The sequence below is a fragment of the Phalaenopsis equestris genome, unplaced genomic scaffold (assembly GCF_001263595.1).
Source record: "Phalaenopsis equestris unplaced genomic scaffold, ASM126359v1 Scaffold228735, whole genome shotgun sequence".
NCBI lineage: Eukaryota > Viridiplantae > Streptophyta > Magnoliopsida > Asparagales > Orchidaceae > Phalaenopsis > Phalaenopsis equestris.
Genome location: NW_018246709.1, coordinates 68,432 through 82,862, shown reverse-complemented (window position 1 = coordinate 82,862; position 14,431 = coordinate 68,432). Strand labels below are relative to the sequence as shown.

At 36.4% G+C, this 14,431-nt stretch overlaps 1 protein-coding gene across 1 annotated transcript; it reads right to left on the bottom strand.

Annotated features, from left to right (window-relative positions):
• Window positions 1-223: 223 nt before the first annotated feature.
• Window positions 224-869, bottom strand: LOC110037989 (NAC domain-containing protein 35-like; the record flags this gene model as incomplete). The annotated part of the gene is made up of 2 exons (XM_020742742.1): window positions 564-869; window positions 224-492 (listed from the first exon to the last, which is right to left on the bottom strand). Coding segments are annotated over exons 1-2 (555 nt in total), but the record flags the coding sequence as incomplete, so codon positions are not given.
• Window positions 870-14,431: the final 13,562 nt, after the last annotated feature.

Here is a 14,431-nt window from a genome sequence, read left to right as displayed (position 1 = left end):
AAAAAAAAGAAAGAAAGAACCGGATCAGAAAAAAAAAAAAAAAAAAAAAAAAAAAAAAAAAGAAAGAACCGGATCAGAAAAGACTGATATAAGAACACTACGTACACCGAAGAAAGAAGGAAAGCGAAACAAAAATGATAAGCCAAACTTAAAGGGTAATTAATTTCCAATTATGTCTGCGATCCCAAGGAGATCTGAAATCCAAAACAATCAAGACTATTACCATATGAAATCGATCGGTTTCGCTCTGCGGTAACCTGTACTCATTCATAATCCAAGTTGTTCTTATGCCCTTAGGAGCTTTCCCTGAGTAGAAGACCAGCGTCTTCTTAAGCCCTATGGATCTTAAGCTCTCGTTTCTTATCATCCTGTCAGCTCCCGTAGCCTTCCAGTACCCAGAGGTTGTTACTCGATTGGGCCTATCACCATTCCGGTATTTCCTATCTCTTGGAACATAGAAAAACCACTCCTTTTCACCAATTGCCGCCAATTCTGAAACGAAATGGTCATTCCTATCAGATCCGGAACTGTCGGAATAAATAAAGTAAATTCATGATATTAACCTGGAAGTTCCCATGGGTCATATCTGTAGAGGTCCAGAAACGTGATGAGCTCGACGTTGAAATGCTTGCCTTCTACTTTGCGGCGAAGGTAGAATTCGATGAGCTCCTCCTCGGTGGGGTGGAAGCGGAAGCCGGGCATCACGAGGTCGTGCTCGTGGCCGTCGACATCTTTCTCACCATCGTTGCTCATGGCGGCTGCAATCGCCATGCACCAGGGATGTTCCTTGCCAGTCGCCGGAGATCCCAAGTTCTCAAAAAGTTTAGAAGAAATTTCTAATTTGTTCATCAGGTCTCAAGATTTTATATCCTAAAGCAAGCAAGCCTTGGACAAGCGTTTGGAGTGGTGCAAGTGGGTAGGAGGGGATGGGAGGAGTGGCTAAGAACAATATTAGATAGCTTGATGATGTTAAGAAAATTATTATGACGTTTTTTACCATCATTAATTGTTATCTCAACTCGCCTATTTCTCTAGCTCTAGTGATTACAAAGTCTCAAAGTAGATGAAAGAGTTAAAGGAGCCTAAAGTGGGTTTTTGGGAAGTGGAGGGCCGACTGGTCAAGTGTAGCGGAAATGTAGTGGGTTATGATTTATTAAATGGGAAAGAGACGTCGGGCATGGGTGGACTGCTTCGATGGGTTTCTTTGTCCTATAATTCACCTTTTTTTACAAAATTATGTTGTTATATAATTTTTTTTTATTTATAAGGCTAACACTTTTCTCATCACTTTTCAAATATAAAATAATAATAATCTTCAACATATGGTCGTTGTCATCATCATCATCACAAATAGTCGCAACTAAAGTGTTTTAAACACCAATTTAATTCAAAATTTCAATTTTAATCATAGTTTCAAAACAAAGAAAGGTTAAAGCTTATATTTTTATACCTTCGAAGCAATATCTTAAAATAAATTATTATGGAATTTATGTATTTTCCTCATGAAATTAATTATAATAGCAAACAATTTTAATATGACAAAGTAATTATTTAAATATTTTTATTATAATAAATTCAATCTATTAATAGAAGATATGAGTATAAGCCTTGAGTGATTGATCACATGGAAGATGAGGTAGAGACGAAGCAACCAATTGCTAGCTCTGAATAACCAGCCCAGCAAGAAGCTCAATTCTTCCATAACATAATGAGGTGGGATTGCGAGCTAGTTGAGTGGCGTAGGTGCACAAGAGTACTTCGTGCCTCTCGGTCAGCAAAATGGGAAAAAGATATTTGATTTAATATAATATATATTATTTTTGGAAAGTAATATTTTAATTTTTGAAAATATGAGACCAAACTGATTTCATATGAACAATAGTTTAAATAAATGAGTACGACACCGCAAATGATGCATCCACCCCGAGTAATAGACACATCACTTGCTAATGAGGCTCGAATAAATAAAATAAAGAATATGACATCCGTTTTAGTCTGTGAACCTTTATGTTAACCCACAAATTCCTCTATCTAATATAAAAGATTAGATAGGGTTTATACTAAGCTGAGTTCTAAAGTTTTCTATAAGGTGCAAGCCCCTATGGTTAATTACATCTTAAATGACTAAGGTCACCTAAAAAAACTCTCAATTTAGATCAGAAAATATTGTCTTCAAGAATTTCAAAGGGTATGAATTTTTAAAGACTGGACCATGGAGTGTCAAATGGGAAAGGCTCAAGTTTAGAACATTGTTATAGAATCCAAAAGGAGAAAACTAGGGGTAGTCACTGGTCCTGAGGAGAACCTCAAATACTTCCTAAGTTATCCTATGGTTTGGCTTCAATTTTGAGAAGGAAATTATTGAATGTTTCATCCTGCCAATTATTATTATTTAGGGTTTGCATTTGCATTACACAATCATACAAATAGCCTGGAAGATAAAAGGGTTTATGTCGTAACGAACGACAGCCTCGGAATCCTAAAACGACTTATGGCTAATTTTCACAACGTGATTGTGCAAAGGCCTAATGATAAAGCAAGGATTTATGCTGCACTAGGCAAACAACCATAAAATCCTATGACTTGTTATTTAATTCTACGGAAAGATTTGTTGCTGTAGAATGTTGCCCTCGTAGTTAGCACTAAGCTCCACAGTGAAATAACAGTCATAAAGTTTAAAGGTTCAAATGTTTAAATAACAAGTATGTTCAATCAATATTGTGGGGGGCTTAAAGATGACTATAGCAACACTGGTTAGACTCCCACAGTTCCCTCGTTCGGTATCACTATTTTCTTTTGAATTTACTTAGCTTAAACGAGTTGTTAAGCTCATTTAAATTAGGGAGACCTCGTTAGCAACCGTGGGTTACCTCATCCGAGGGACTCCCGTAAATTCAAAAGGACGTGTTATGAAATTGTTGGTTTTGTTGTTTTTGAAAAATGTTATTTAATTTTGAAAAATGATTTTGTAATTTTTAATTTTCAAAAAGGTTTTGTAATTGAAGTGAGTACAGGTAGGAAATGCAGTAAAGTAAAATGAATGGAAATTGCATTACAAAAATGTAAATGTGTATCTATCATCTTCTCGCACTCCCGCTGAATGATTAGCTTTGAAAGAATGGAATGCAAGAAGTCCAGTTTAAGGTGTAGTTGTCGAGTCTTTGGTCATAACTTGGTGAGTCCCTAAAAGTTTTAATGGATGATTTTCTTAAACAAAAAATAATAAGTTCAAGTGTCCTTCAAAGTATCCAAAGGATACTAAAATGTTTGGGGCATGACCCTAAACAACTTTTAAAATCCTTTGCAACTTTTCTTGTTCATTTGAACTTATTATGTAGTTCAATTAATCATTCAAAGTTAGATTTAGTTTCAATAACTTAATACACCCTATGCTCAGTAAACCCTGATACTTCAATTACCCTTCTGAGTGGGTAACCAAAGAGTTACTTAATGTTTTATTTAAAAAGTTATGTGTGTAAATGCCCCGAAGGAGAAACCCAGAGTAATTAAAGATTTTATGTTCCAGATAAAATTAGGCTTTTTTTGTTTTCAAAATGTTCATGACCAGTTATATTATTCTTTTTAAGCCTCATTAAACAATCTTGGATTAAGCCTAGCTCACTACTAAGCCCATTAAAATTTCATGGGTAAATTTGTAATAATTAAAATTTTAATTAAAGTGAGATTTATTCTCATTAAAAGATCATGCTATCATCTAACCACCAATTAAGGACTTCAAATAAATGAATTATTATCTGCTTAACTTGAGCCCACTACTTTAGGATCATCCAATTGAATTAACCTTCATGCTATAATAATTAATAGAATTATAATTCTACCCTTATCATGAAAAGGTAGTAAATTGGTTTCTACCTCTTAACCCATTATGTTTTAAATCATTCAAAAGAGTTTACTATGATCAAAATTAACCATTTCCTCTTTGGTTAATCCTAAATTTCAATTAAGGCATCCAAATCCAAAATTAATATTTTGCCACTAGAGTTCTCTACTTCATAACTCATCAAATATAACTTAAATAAATTTGAAACTTTTATGGTATCCCACACATGGGTCAATTAAGATATCAGAGGGGAAATTATGATTTTCTAATTTTTATTTAATTTATATAATTATTTTAACTCATAAAATAGGAATTTCAATGTTAATTTATTTAGTTAATCAAAGTAAAGTTTTTGCACATGAGAAAATTATTGGAGGTTCACCTAAGTCAGAGGACCATTTGGACAAAATTTTATAATTTTTTAAGATTAATTTTTAATTATTATAATTATTTATTGATTTTAGAGATTATATAAAAAGAAAAAAATGTTTAATTTCACAAATCAACTTTTGTATTTTTATTAAATCTCTCTAAGCCCAAAAAAAATCGTAGAAATAAAATTTTCATTTTTGTGGCTTTTATTTATTTATTATAATTATTTTAATGAAAAATTAAGAAAAATACATTTTTGACATTTAAAATGCATAACTAAATCTGGAAAATTAAGAAAAATATTTTAAAGGGTCCCAAGTGATCAGGGAACAATTTGGTACATTTTCATATTTTTGGAATTTTTTATTATTTTTAATTCAAAAAGTAGCTAAGAAATGAACTAATTATTTTAAACTAAATTCTATTCTTCATAAGTGCCCCTAATCACAAGAAACTCAAAAAATCACTTTTCATAATTTTCCTAATTATAATTAATTTATTATAATTATTTTAATGCAAAAAAGGCCATTTTACTTAGAAAATAGATTTTAGTGCTCAAACTAATTCAAAAGAGTTTCAAATTTTTACAGTGTTAAAATAATCATTATTTACAGTATGGAATCATTTTTGTTAATTTTTGAAAATTATTTTATTCATTTATATTTTAGTGAGTTTTTATTATTTAATAAACCATAGTAATTTACATAAACATTTAAACTTAATTTATATTTTTACTAGAGTCTTGTGACCACAAGGAACCTACCAAAATAAGTCTTATATTTTTTTCTTTATATTTTAATTTGTATAATTAACTTAAGCAAAAAAAGACAACTAAGCTTGAAAATAAGGGTTTCAAAGCTAGAGATGCTCTCTAACTTTGAAAAAATTAGAGAACATCCCTATTAACATGATGAATCAACCCCTAAAGTTTCAAGTCATGGTGATTATTATTTACTTGATTAGAATTAAAATAGTCAAGGGTTGTTTAATTAATTAAAAATAAGATAGACATCAAATAATTTTTATTTTTATTCCATATTATTTCCCTCTATTTGTTGAGAAATAAGGTATATTTGTTTTATTTTTACGGATTTTTTATACCAAGTTATAAATTTTCTAAGTTATGGAAATAAAATAAATAAAAAAATGAATTAATTTCCTATTTAAACACGTAGTTGCTGCGTCATCCTAGGCAGCTCTAAATTGCTACGCGTCACTCCGCCATTCGATGCAACCATCTGACTCAACTACCATGCAGCCCGCTCTTTATGCATCAAGAGTTCATCTAACGCAATCTCAGCCCTCTATCTGATACACGCGTGATTCAATTACTCTCCTACATCATCCCCAACTAACCTAGCTCGAGAACTGTTCACACTAAGTGAGAGACTTGAAGGTATATGGCCTCTCTTTCTCTGCCTCTCTAACTTACTCTCCTACATCATCCCCAACTAACCTAGCTCGAGAACTGTTCACACTAAAACCTTAAGAAATCTCTCAATACTCAACCAAATCATATGAGGTTTGTTTCTATAACTTCATCTAGTTAAGGCAAACTTATGTGTCCTATTACAATCCTATGAAATACAAGTTCTCTTCACAATTGATGAAATTGAAGACATTTTTAGAGTTTGTGATCTATACCTTAGCCCAAGTGGTAAGACATCGATTAGGTTGGTTGTAGACGTTCATTGTGACTCCATGAAACTCATCCAAGCAGCAATTTGAACTGAGGTTGAGCCTAGGCAAGAGTTTGATCAAGGAGTGATGCAGCCTTAGTCTAGAAGTGGGTTAGATTGCTCAACAGAGAGGGATTTTGATGGGGAACTTCATTGTTTGGTCTGAGGAAGCTTTAAGGTAGTTTAATTTAAGCTTTGGTGGAGTTTAATGGGATGAAAAAAAAATACCCAGGATTTTGAACTCAAAATTGAGCTCAGAAAGTGGATTACGGTGGGGGAAAATGGTGGGATTGATTTTATGAAGCCTTGGAGAAGCTCTGGGAGCAATTTGGTAGAGTCTCCCTAAAGTTTCGTGCACTTATTCTCTTCGGTCGTGGGAGGTGGAGTTTAAATAGCCATGGCCTTGGTGGCCACCAGGGTTGGTTAGTGGGTGCAAAGGGTTGCTGAGGTGGAGGGCTAAACAGTGCAAGTGTCCAATGGGAGAGACAATGTCAACACAATCAGAGGAACAATTAATTTATATATATGTTTAAGTTTAAAAAAATATGAAATCAAACATATCCCATATCTTTCAAAGTTTAAATAAAACAGCACTACACCTCATCAACCATTAAATAAAAGAGCACTACACCTTAAGGTTATAGCTATTTAAATATTATGTGGGATGTTAAATTTGATTAGAGCGACACTGATTAGGTTGGGTCTACATTGGGTTTAGCCTTATTGGAATGGGTTTAGGTGGCGTCTTATGGCTGATCAAAGTCAGGTGAGCCAGCTGAAATAGTGTGAAGAAGTCCCCATCCAAGTACAATTACGCTTAAGCATGGTTTAGGGGAAACATGAGAAGTGTTAGCCACTTTTAAGGGAATCAATATAGGGGCTCCTCTTTTTGCCGCTTTGGGCATGGTGAGATGGAAAAGGCTTACTTGGCTCACCTATGGCTTGGGAATGGCTTAATGGTTTCCCTTTGGCTCGGTGAATTTGCATGAAAAGGGTTTTTTGGATTTATGGGGAATTTTTGCTGAGTTTGTCATGAGGCTTGATTTGACATGATGAAATGATGAATTTCAAGGAGTATGGTTTGATTTAATCAAATGGATGATGCAAAGAAATTTCATGTTATGTGGGCTTTGGATTTGGGCTTTTGGAGTTAAGTGTGGTGGGCTTGGGCATTTAAAATTAGGGGTGAATTTGGGCCAAAGGTTGAGTCAATTAAATGTTTAATTTTGTGTAGGGAGAAATCATGAACAGTCTCAAGTGATTTTGAATTGAGTTGGAAGGCCAATTTGGGGTATTTGTACATAGGGTCAAAATTGGGGCTTTTTTATTTGGGTGAAATTGCGCTTGCAATTAAATCAAATTAGGGCATTGGTTTTGTTTACATTAAGATTAGGGATATTGAATTTTTATTTGGAATTGAAATTGAGCAAGATTGGGGTCAATTGGGTCAAGATTGAGGTTAATTTGGGGAAATTGGGCCTTTCAGGGCAATTTGGGGCTTTTGGTCAAATTGGGTCAATGTGATAGTTCAAAATTGAAATTAAAAAAATTTGGAATGATTTTGGAATTTTTTGAATTTTTGGAATTTTTTGGTCATGAGAGGCATTTTGGTAATTTCTGACAATTTTGGGTGTGTTTTGGGAATTTGGTGATTTTTGTGAATTTTGGTCAATTTAGATAGCGGTTAGTGATTTGAAATGACTTTTGGCCAAATTTTGGTGTTTTGGGTAATTTTGAGAATTCTGGCAAACATTAGGGTTGTAGACGTATTTTGGTAATTTTGTGGTTTTGGACTAGGATGGGAAAGTTAGCCATGAAGTTATGTCAAAGTTATGTCAAACCAATATGAAACCAATATGAGCCATATGAGGAATCATTTTGGATGCTCAATATGCTAGTTCTATCCCTATTAGACAAGGGCTAGGGCTAGGGATTTGGGTCCATCCATATGAACTATCCAAAAGGAGTCACGAGACTAAATGAAGGGCAAGTGGTCTTAAAGTTTGGGGTGTGTGAAAAAGTGTAGTGTGTCTAAACTAGCCTAACCAAGAACAAACCACTCAGGGTTAGTCCTAAGGTTTGAACATCCTATGGGAACTCTCCTTGAGATTTACCATATTTATCCATACTTACCCCACCTACTAAGTGTTGGAGGTCGAGACCAACATATGCAACTTCAAGTTAAGCAGAAAAAAGTGTAAAATTTCTAATGGTGAAGGTTCCTTTTCTAGTCCTCTAGGAATATTTGATAGGAAATTCCTATGGACAGACCCTAAGCTACTAAAGAAGAAAAGCTAGACCTCAACCAAAAGTGAGGTCAACGAAAGGACCCCCAATAGGTGTGGTGTGTCGAGCAAGCACACCACACGTATTGGCCTTGACTGACGAGATCAACAAAACCAATACAAACTTCTAAGTCAACAGACCTAGAACAAAGAGCAGAATTGAGTGACAGTTATTTCCGTTGGGGAATTAGCAAGTGAATATTTGATCGAAACGAGAACTTGAAACTCTCGCTGGTGATTATAAAAAGAAAGGTTTTCAAAATATCAAATTTCAGGTATTTTGGGGGATGGAATCAGTATTTAGGGGTTGACCCCTAGATGGGAATTGCAATTCAGGTATCAATCTCGGAAAGAAAATCGAAATTTAGGTATCGGCCTAAAAAAGAAGGGGGTCAAAATTTAGGTACTCATCCCGAGAAGCGGATTAAAATTCGAGTATTAATCCCAAAAAGAGAATCAGATGCCTTACTCTATTTAAGGTGGTCTTAAAACTGAACTTGAAGGTTTGAGAATATGATGCCTTACTCCATTTATGGTGGTCTTAAACCTATCTCGAAGATATGTGTAGAGAATCAGATATCTTACTCCATTTAAGGTGGTCTTAAACCGATCTAAGAAATATGTGTCACATTAGGTAGGAAAGCTCTAGGACACACATCCAACCCAAGAGGTAACGGAAAAATATATCTGTCACAAAATATATCCAACCCAAGAGGTAACGGAAAAATATATCTGTCACACTAGGAAGGAAAGCTCTGTCCAACCCAAATGGTGACAAGGGTGACAAGGGAAATATATGCTACATTGGGGAGGAAAGCGTTGGGACTCACATCCAACCTAAGAGGTAACGATAAAATATATCTGTCACACTAGGAAGGAAAGCTCTCTCCAATTTCAATATGGGTTGGTGCCACTTGGATGGGTTCGCTTTTGGGTTTTGACCATATGGGCTCTACTGGCCATGGTGTTTTCCGGCAGCCAAGGTGGCTGATCGGCTAGGCGCAGGTCACCATCCTACTGAGGATGATAAGTGGTGGGCTAATGTGCAGCCAATAAGGTTTTTGCATGGGTAAGGGTGATTAATTGAAGTGGAAAGGGCTTTGGGCTAGGTTGGGTTTAGATTTGGTTTAGCCTCATTGGAATGGGTTTGGGTAGCATCTTATGGCTGATCAAAGTCAGGTGAGCCAGCTGAAATAGTTTGGAAAAGTCCCCAACCAAGGACAATTAAGCTTAAGCAAGGTTTAGGGGAAACATGTGAAGTGTTAGCCACTTTTAAGGGAATCACTAAAGGGGCTCCTCCTTTTAGCACTTATGGCTTGGGAATGGCTTCATGGCTTCCCTTTGGCTCGGTGAATTTGCATGAAAAGGGTTTTTTGGATTTATGGAGCATTTTTGTTGAATTTGTCATGAGGCTTGATTTGGCGTGATGAAATGATGAATTTCAATGATTTAATCGAATGGATGATGGGAAGAAATTTCATGTCATGTGGGCTTTGGATTCGGTCTTTTGGAATTAAGTGTGGTGGACTTGAGCTTTTAAAATTAGGGGTGAATTTGGGCCAAATTTTGAGTCAATTAAATGTTTAATTTGGCGTAGGGAGATGTCATGAAGAGTCTCAAGTGATTTTGGATTGAATTGGAAGGCCAATTTGGGGTATTTGTACAGAGGGTCAAAATTGGGGCTTTTTAATTTGGGTGAAATTGGACCTGCAATTAAATCAAATTGGGCTTGGGTTTTATTTAGATTAAGATTAGGGATATTGAATTTTGATGTGGAATTAAAATTGAGCAAGATTAGGGTCAATTGGGTCAAGATTGAGGCTAATTTGGGGAAATTGGGCCTTTTAGGACAATTTGGGGCTTTTGGTAAAATTGGGTCAATTTGATGGTTCAAAGTTGAAATTAAAAATATTTGGGATGATTTTGGAATTTTTGGAAATTTTCGGGTCATGAGGGGCATTTTGGTAATTTTTTGACAAGTTTTGGGGTATTTTGGGAATTTGTTGATTTTGGTAAATTTTGGTCAATTTAGGTAGTGGTGAGCAATTTGAAATGACTTTTGGACAAATTTGGGTGTTTTGGGTAATTTTGAGAATTTTGGCAAAAATTTGGGGTGTAGAGGTATTTTGGTAATTTGATGGTTTTGGACTAGGATGGCAAGTAAGTCATGAAGCCATGTCAAACCAATATGAGCCATATGAGGAATCATTTTGGATGCTCAATATGTTGTTCCTATCCCTCTTAGACATGGGCTAGGGGTTTGGGGCCATCCATATGAGCTTTCCAAAAGGAGTCACGAGACCAAATCAAGGGCAAGTGTCTTAAAGTTTGGGGTGTTTGAAAAAGTGTAGTGTGTGCAAGCTAGCCTAACCAAGAACAGACCACTCAGGGTTAGTCCTAAGGCTTGACCATCCTATGGGAACTCTCCTTGAGATCCACCATATTTACCCTACCTACTAAGTTCTGGAGGTTAGGACCAATTTGTGGAACTTCAAGTTAAGTAGAATAGAGTGTAAAATTTTTAATGGTGACGGTTCCTTTTCTAGTCCTCTAGGAATATTTAATAAGAATGTCCTATGGCTAGACCCTAGGCTACTAAAGAAGAAAAGCTAGACCTCAACTAAAAGTGAGGTCAAGAAAAGGACCCCCAATAGGTGTGGTGTGTCGAGCAGGCACATCGCACGTACTGGCTTTGACCGATGAGATCAACAAAACCAATACAAACTTCTAAGTCAACAGACCTAGAACAAAGAGCATAATTGAGTGACAGTTGTTTCCACTGGTGAATTAACAAGTGAATATCCGATCGAAACAAGAACTTGGAACTCTAACTTGGGATTAGAAAAAGAAAGGTTTTCAAAATATCAAATTTCGGGTATTTTGGAGGATGGAATCAATATTTAGGTGCTGACCCCTAGATGAGAATTGCAATTCGGGTATCAATCCCAGAAAGAGAATTGAAATTTAGGCACCGACCTTAATAAGAAGGGGTCAAAATTTAGGTATTGATCTAGAGATGAGGAGTAAAATTCGGGTATTAATCCCGAAAAGAGAATTGAATGTCTTACTCCATTTAAGGTGGTCTTAAAATCAAACTTAAAGGTTTGAGAATAGGATGACTTATTCCATTTAAGGTGGTCTTAAACCTATCTCAAAGATATGTATAGAGAATCAAATGTCTTTCTCTATTTAAGATGGTCTTAAACCGATTTCATGTGCCACATTAGGTAGGAAAGCTTTGGGACTCACATCCAACCCAAGAGGTAATGGGAAAATATATCTGTCACGTTAGGAAGGAAAGCTCTGAGACTCATTTCCAACCTAAATGGTGACAAGGGAAATATCTGCTATGTTGGGGAGGAAAACTTTGACACTCACATCCAACCCTAGACGTAACAAGAAAATATATTTGTCACGCTAGGAAGGAAAGCTCTCTCCAATGTCAATTTTGGTTGGTGCCACTTGGATGGGTTCGCTTTTGGGTTTTGAACATATGGACTCCCTTGACCATGGTGTTTTTTGGCGGCCAAGGTGGCTGACCGGCCAGGCTCAGGTCACCATCCCACTGAGGATGATCAGTGGTGGGCTGATGTGCAGTCAATTGGGTTTTTTCATGGGTAAGGGTGATTAATTGAAGTGGAAAGGGCTTTGGGCTAGGTTTGTTTTAGATTGGGTTTTTTTCATTGGAATGGGTTTGGGTGGCATCTTATGGCTAATCAAAGTCAGGTGAGCCAACAAAAATAGTTTGGAGAAGTCCCCCATCCAAGTACAATTAAGCTTAAGCATGGTTTAGGGGAAACATGAGAAGTATTAGCCACTTTTATGGGAATCACTAAAGGGGCTCCTTCTTTTGCCACTTTGGGCATGGTGAGATGGCAAAGACTTGCATGGCTCACATATGAATTGGGAATGGCTTCATGGCTTTCCTTTAGCTTGGTGAATTTGCATGAAAAGGGTTTTTTGGATTTATGGGGAATTTTTGTTGAGTTTGTCATGAGGCTTGATTTGGCATGATGAAATGATGAATTTCAAGGAGTATGGTTTGATTTAATCAAATGGATGATGCGAAGAAATTTCATGTTATGTGGGCTTTGGATTTGGGCTTTTGGAGTTAAGTGTGGTGGGCTTGGGCATTTAAAATTAGGGGTGAATTTGGGCCAAAGGTTGAGTCAATTAAATGTTTAATTTTGTGTAGGGAGAAATCATGAACAGTCTCAAGTGATTTTGAATTGAGTTGGAAGGCCAATTTGGGGTATTTGTACATAGGGTCAAAATTGGGGCTTTTTGATTTGAGTGAAATTGCGCTTGCAATTAAATCAAATTAGGGCTTGGGTTTAGTTTAGATTAAAATTAGGGATATTGAATTTTGATTTGGAATTCAAATTGAGCAAGATTGGGGTCAAGTGGGTGATTGAGGCTAATTTGGGAAAATTGGGCCTTTTAGGGAAATTTGGGGCTTTTGGTCATATTGGGTCAATCTGGTCAAATTAGGTCAAATTGATGGTTTAAAATTGAAATTAAAAATATTTAGTATGATTTTGGAATTTTTTGAATTTTTTGGCCATGAGGGGGCATTTTTGTAATTTTGGGGGTATTTTGGGAATTTGGTGATTTTGGTGAATTTTAGTCAATTTAGGTAGTGGTGAGTGATTTGAATGACTTTTGAACAAATTTGGGCGATTTGGGTAATTTTGGGAATTTTGGCAAAAATTAGGGTTGAAGCGGTATTTTTGTGGTTTTGGACTAGGATGGGAAAGTAAGCCATGAAGCTATGTCGAACCAATATGAGTCATATGAGGACTCATTTTGGATGCTCAATATGATGGTCCTATCTCTCTTAGCTAAGGGTTAGGGGTTTGGGTCCATCCATATGAGCTTTCCTAAAGGAGTCACGAGACCAAATCAACGGCAAGTGTCTTAAAGTTTGGGGTGTGTGAAAAGGTGTAGTGTGTGCAAGCTAGGCTAACCAAGAACATACCACTCAGGGTTAGTCCTAAGGCTTGACCATCCTATGGGAAACCTCCTTAAGATCCACCATATTTACGCCACCAACTAAGTGCTAGAGTTTAGGACCAATATGTGGAACTTCATGTTAAGCAGAAAAGAGTGTAGAATTTCTAATGGTGACGGTTCCTTTTCTAGTCCTCTAGGAGTAGTCAACAAGAATGTCCCATGGCTAGACTATAAGCTACTAAAGAGGAAAAGCTAGACCTCAACCAAAAGTTAGGTCAACAAATGGACCCCAATAGGTGAGGTGTGACGGGCAAGCACACCGTACGTACTGACGTTGACCAACAAGATCAACAAAACCAACACAAACTTCTAAGTTAACAGACTTAGAATGAAGAGCAGAATTGAGTGACACTTGTTTCTGTTGGGGAATTAGCAAGTGAATATCCAATCAAAAAGCGAAATTGGAACTCTCACTGGGGATTAGAAAAAGAAAGGTTTTCAAAATATCACATTTTCAAGTATTTTGGAGGATGAAAATTAGTATTTAGGTGTTGACCCCTAGATGGGAATTGCAATTTGGGTATCAACCCTAGAAAGAGAATCAAAATTTAGGTACCGACCTCGAAAGGAAGGGGGGCAAAATTTAGGTATTGATCCCGAGAAGAGGATTAAAATTTGGGTAATAATCCCGGTAAGAGAATCAGATGCCTTACTCTATTTAAGGTGGTCTTAAAATCGATCTCGAAGGTTTGAGAATAGGATTCCTTACTCCATTTAAGTTGGTCTTAAACTAATCTCGAAGATATATGTAGAGAATCAGATGTCTTACTCCATTTAAGGTGACCTTAAACCGATCTCGAAAGTATGTGTCACATTAGGGAGGAAGGCTCTGGGACTCACATCCAACCCAAGAGGTAACGGGAAAATATATCTGTCACGCTAGGAAGGAAAGCTCTGGGATGGTGACGAGGGAAATATCTACTACATTGGGGAGGAAAGTGTTGGGACTCACATCCAACCCAATAGGTAACGGGAAAATATATCTGTCAGGCTAAGAAGGAAAGCTCTCGGACTAATATCCAACCCAAATGGTGAAAAGGGGAATATCTACTATATTGGGGAGGAAAGCGGTGGGACTCACATCTAACCTAAGAGTTAACGAGGAAATATATCTGTCATGCTAGGAAGCAAAACTCTCGGACTCATATCCAACCCAAATGTTGACAAGGGAAATATCTGCTACAATTGACCTCACTTTTGGTTGAGAAAGCGCTGGGACTCACATCCAACCCAAGAAGTAA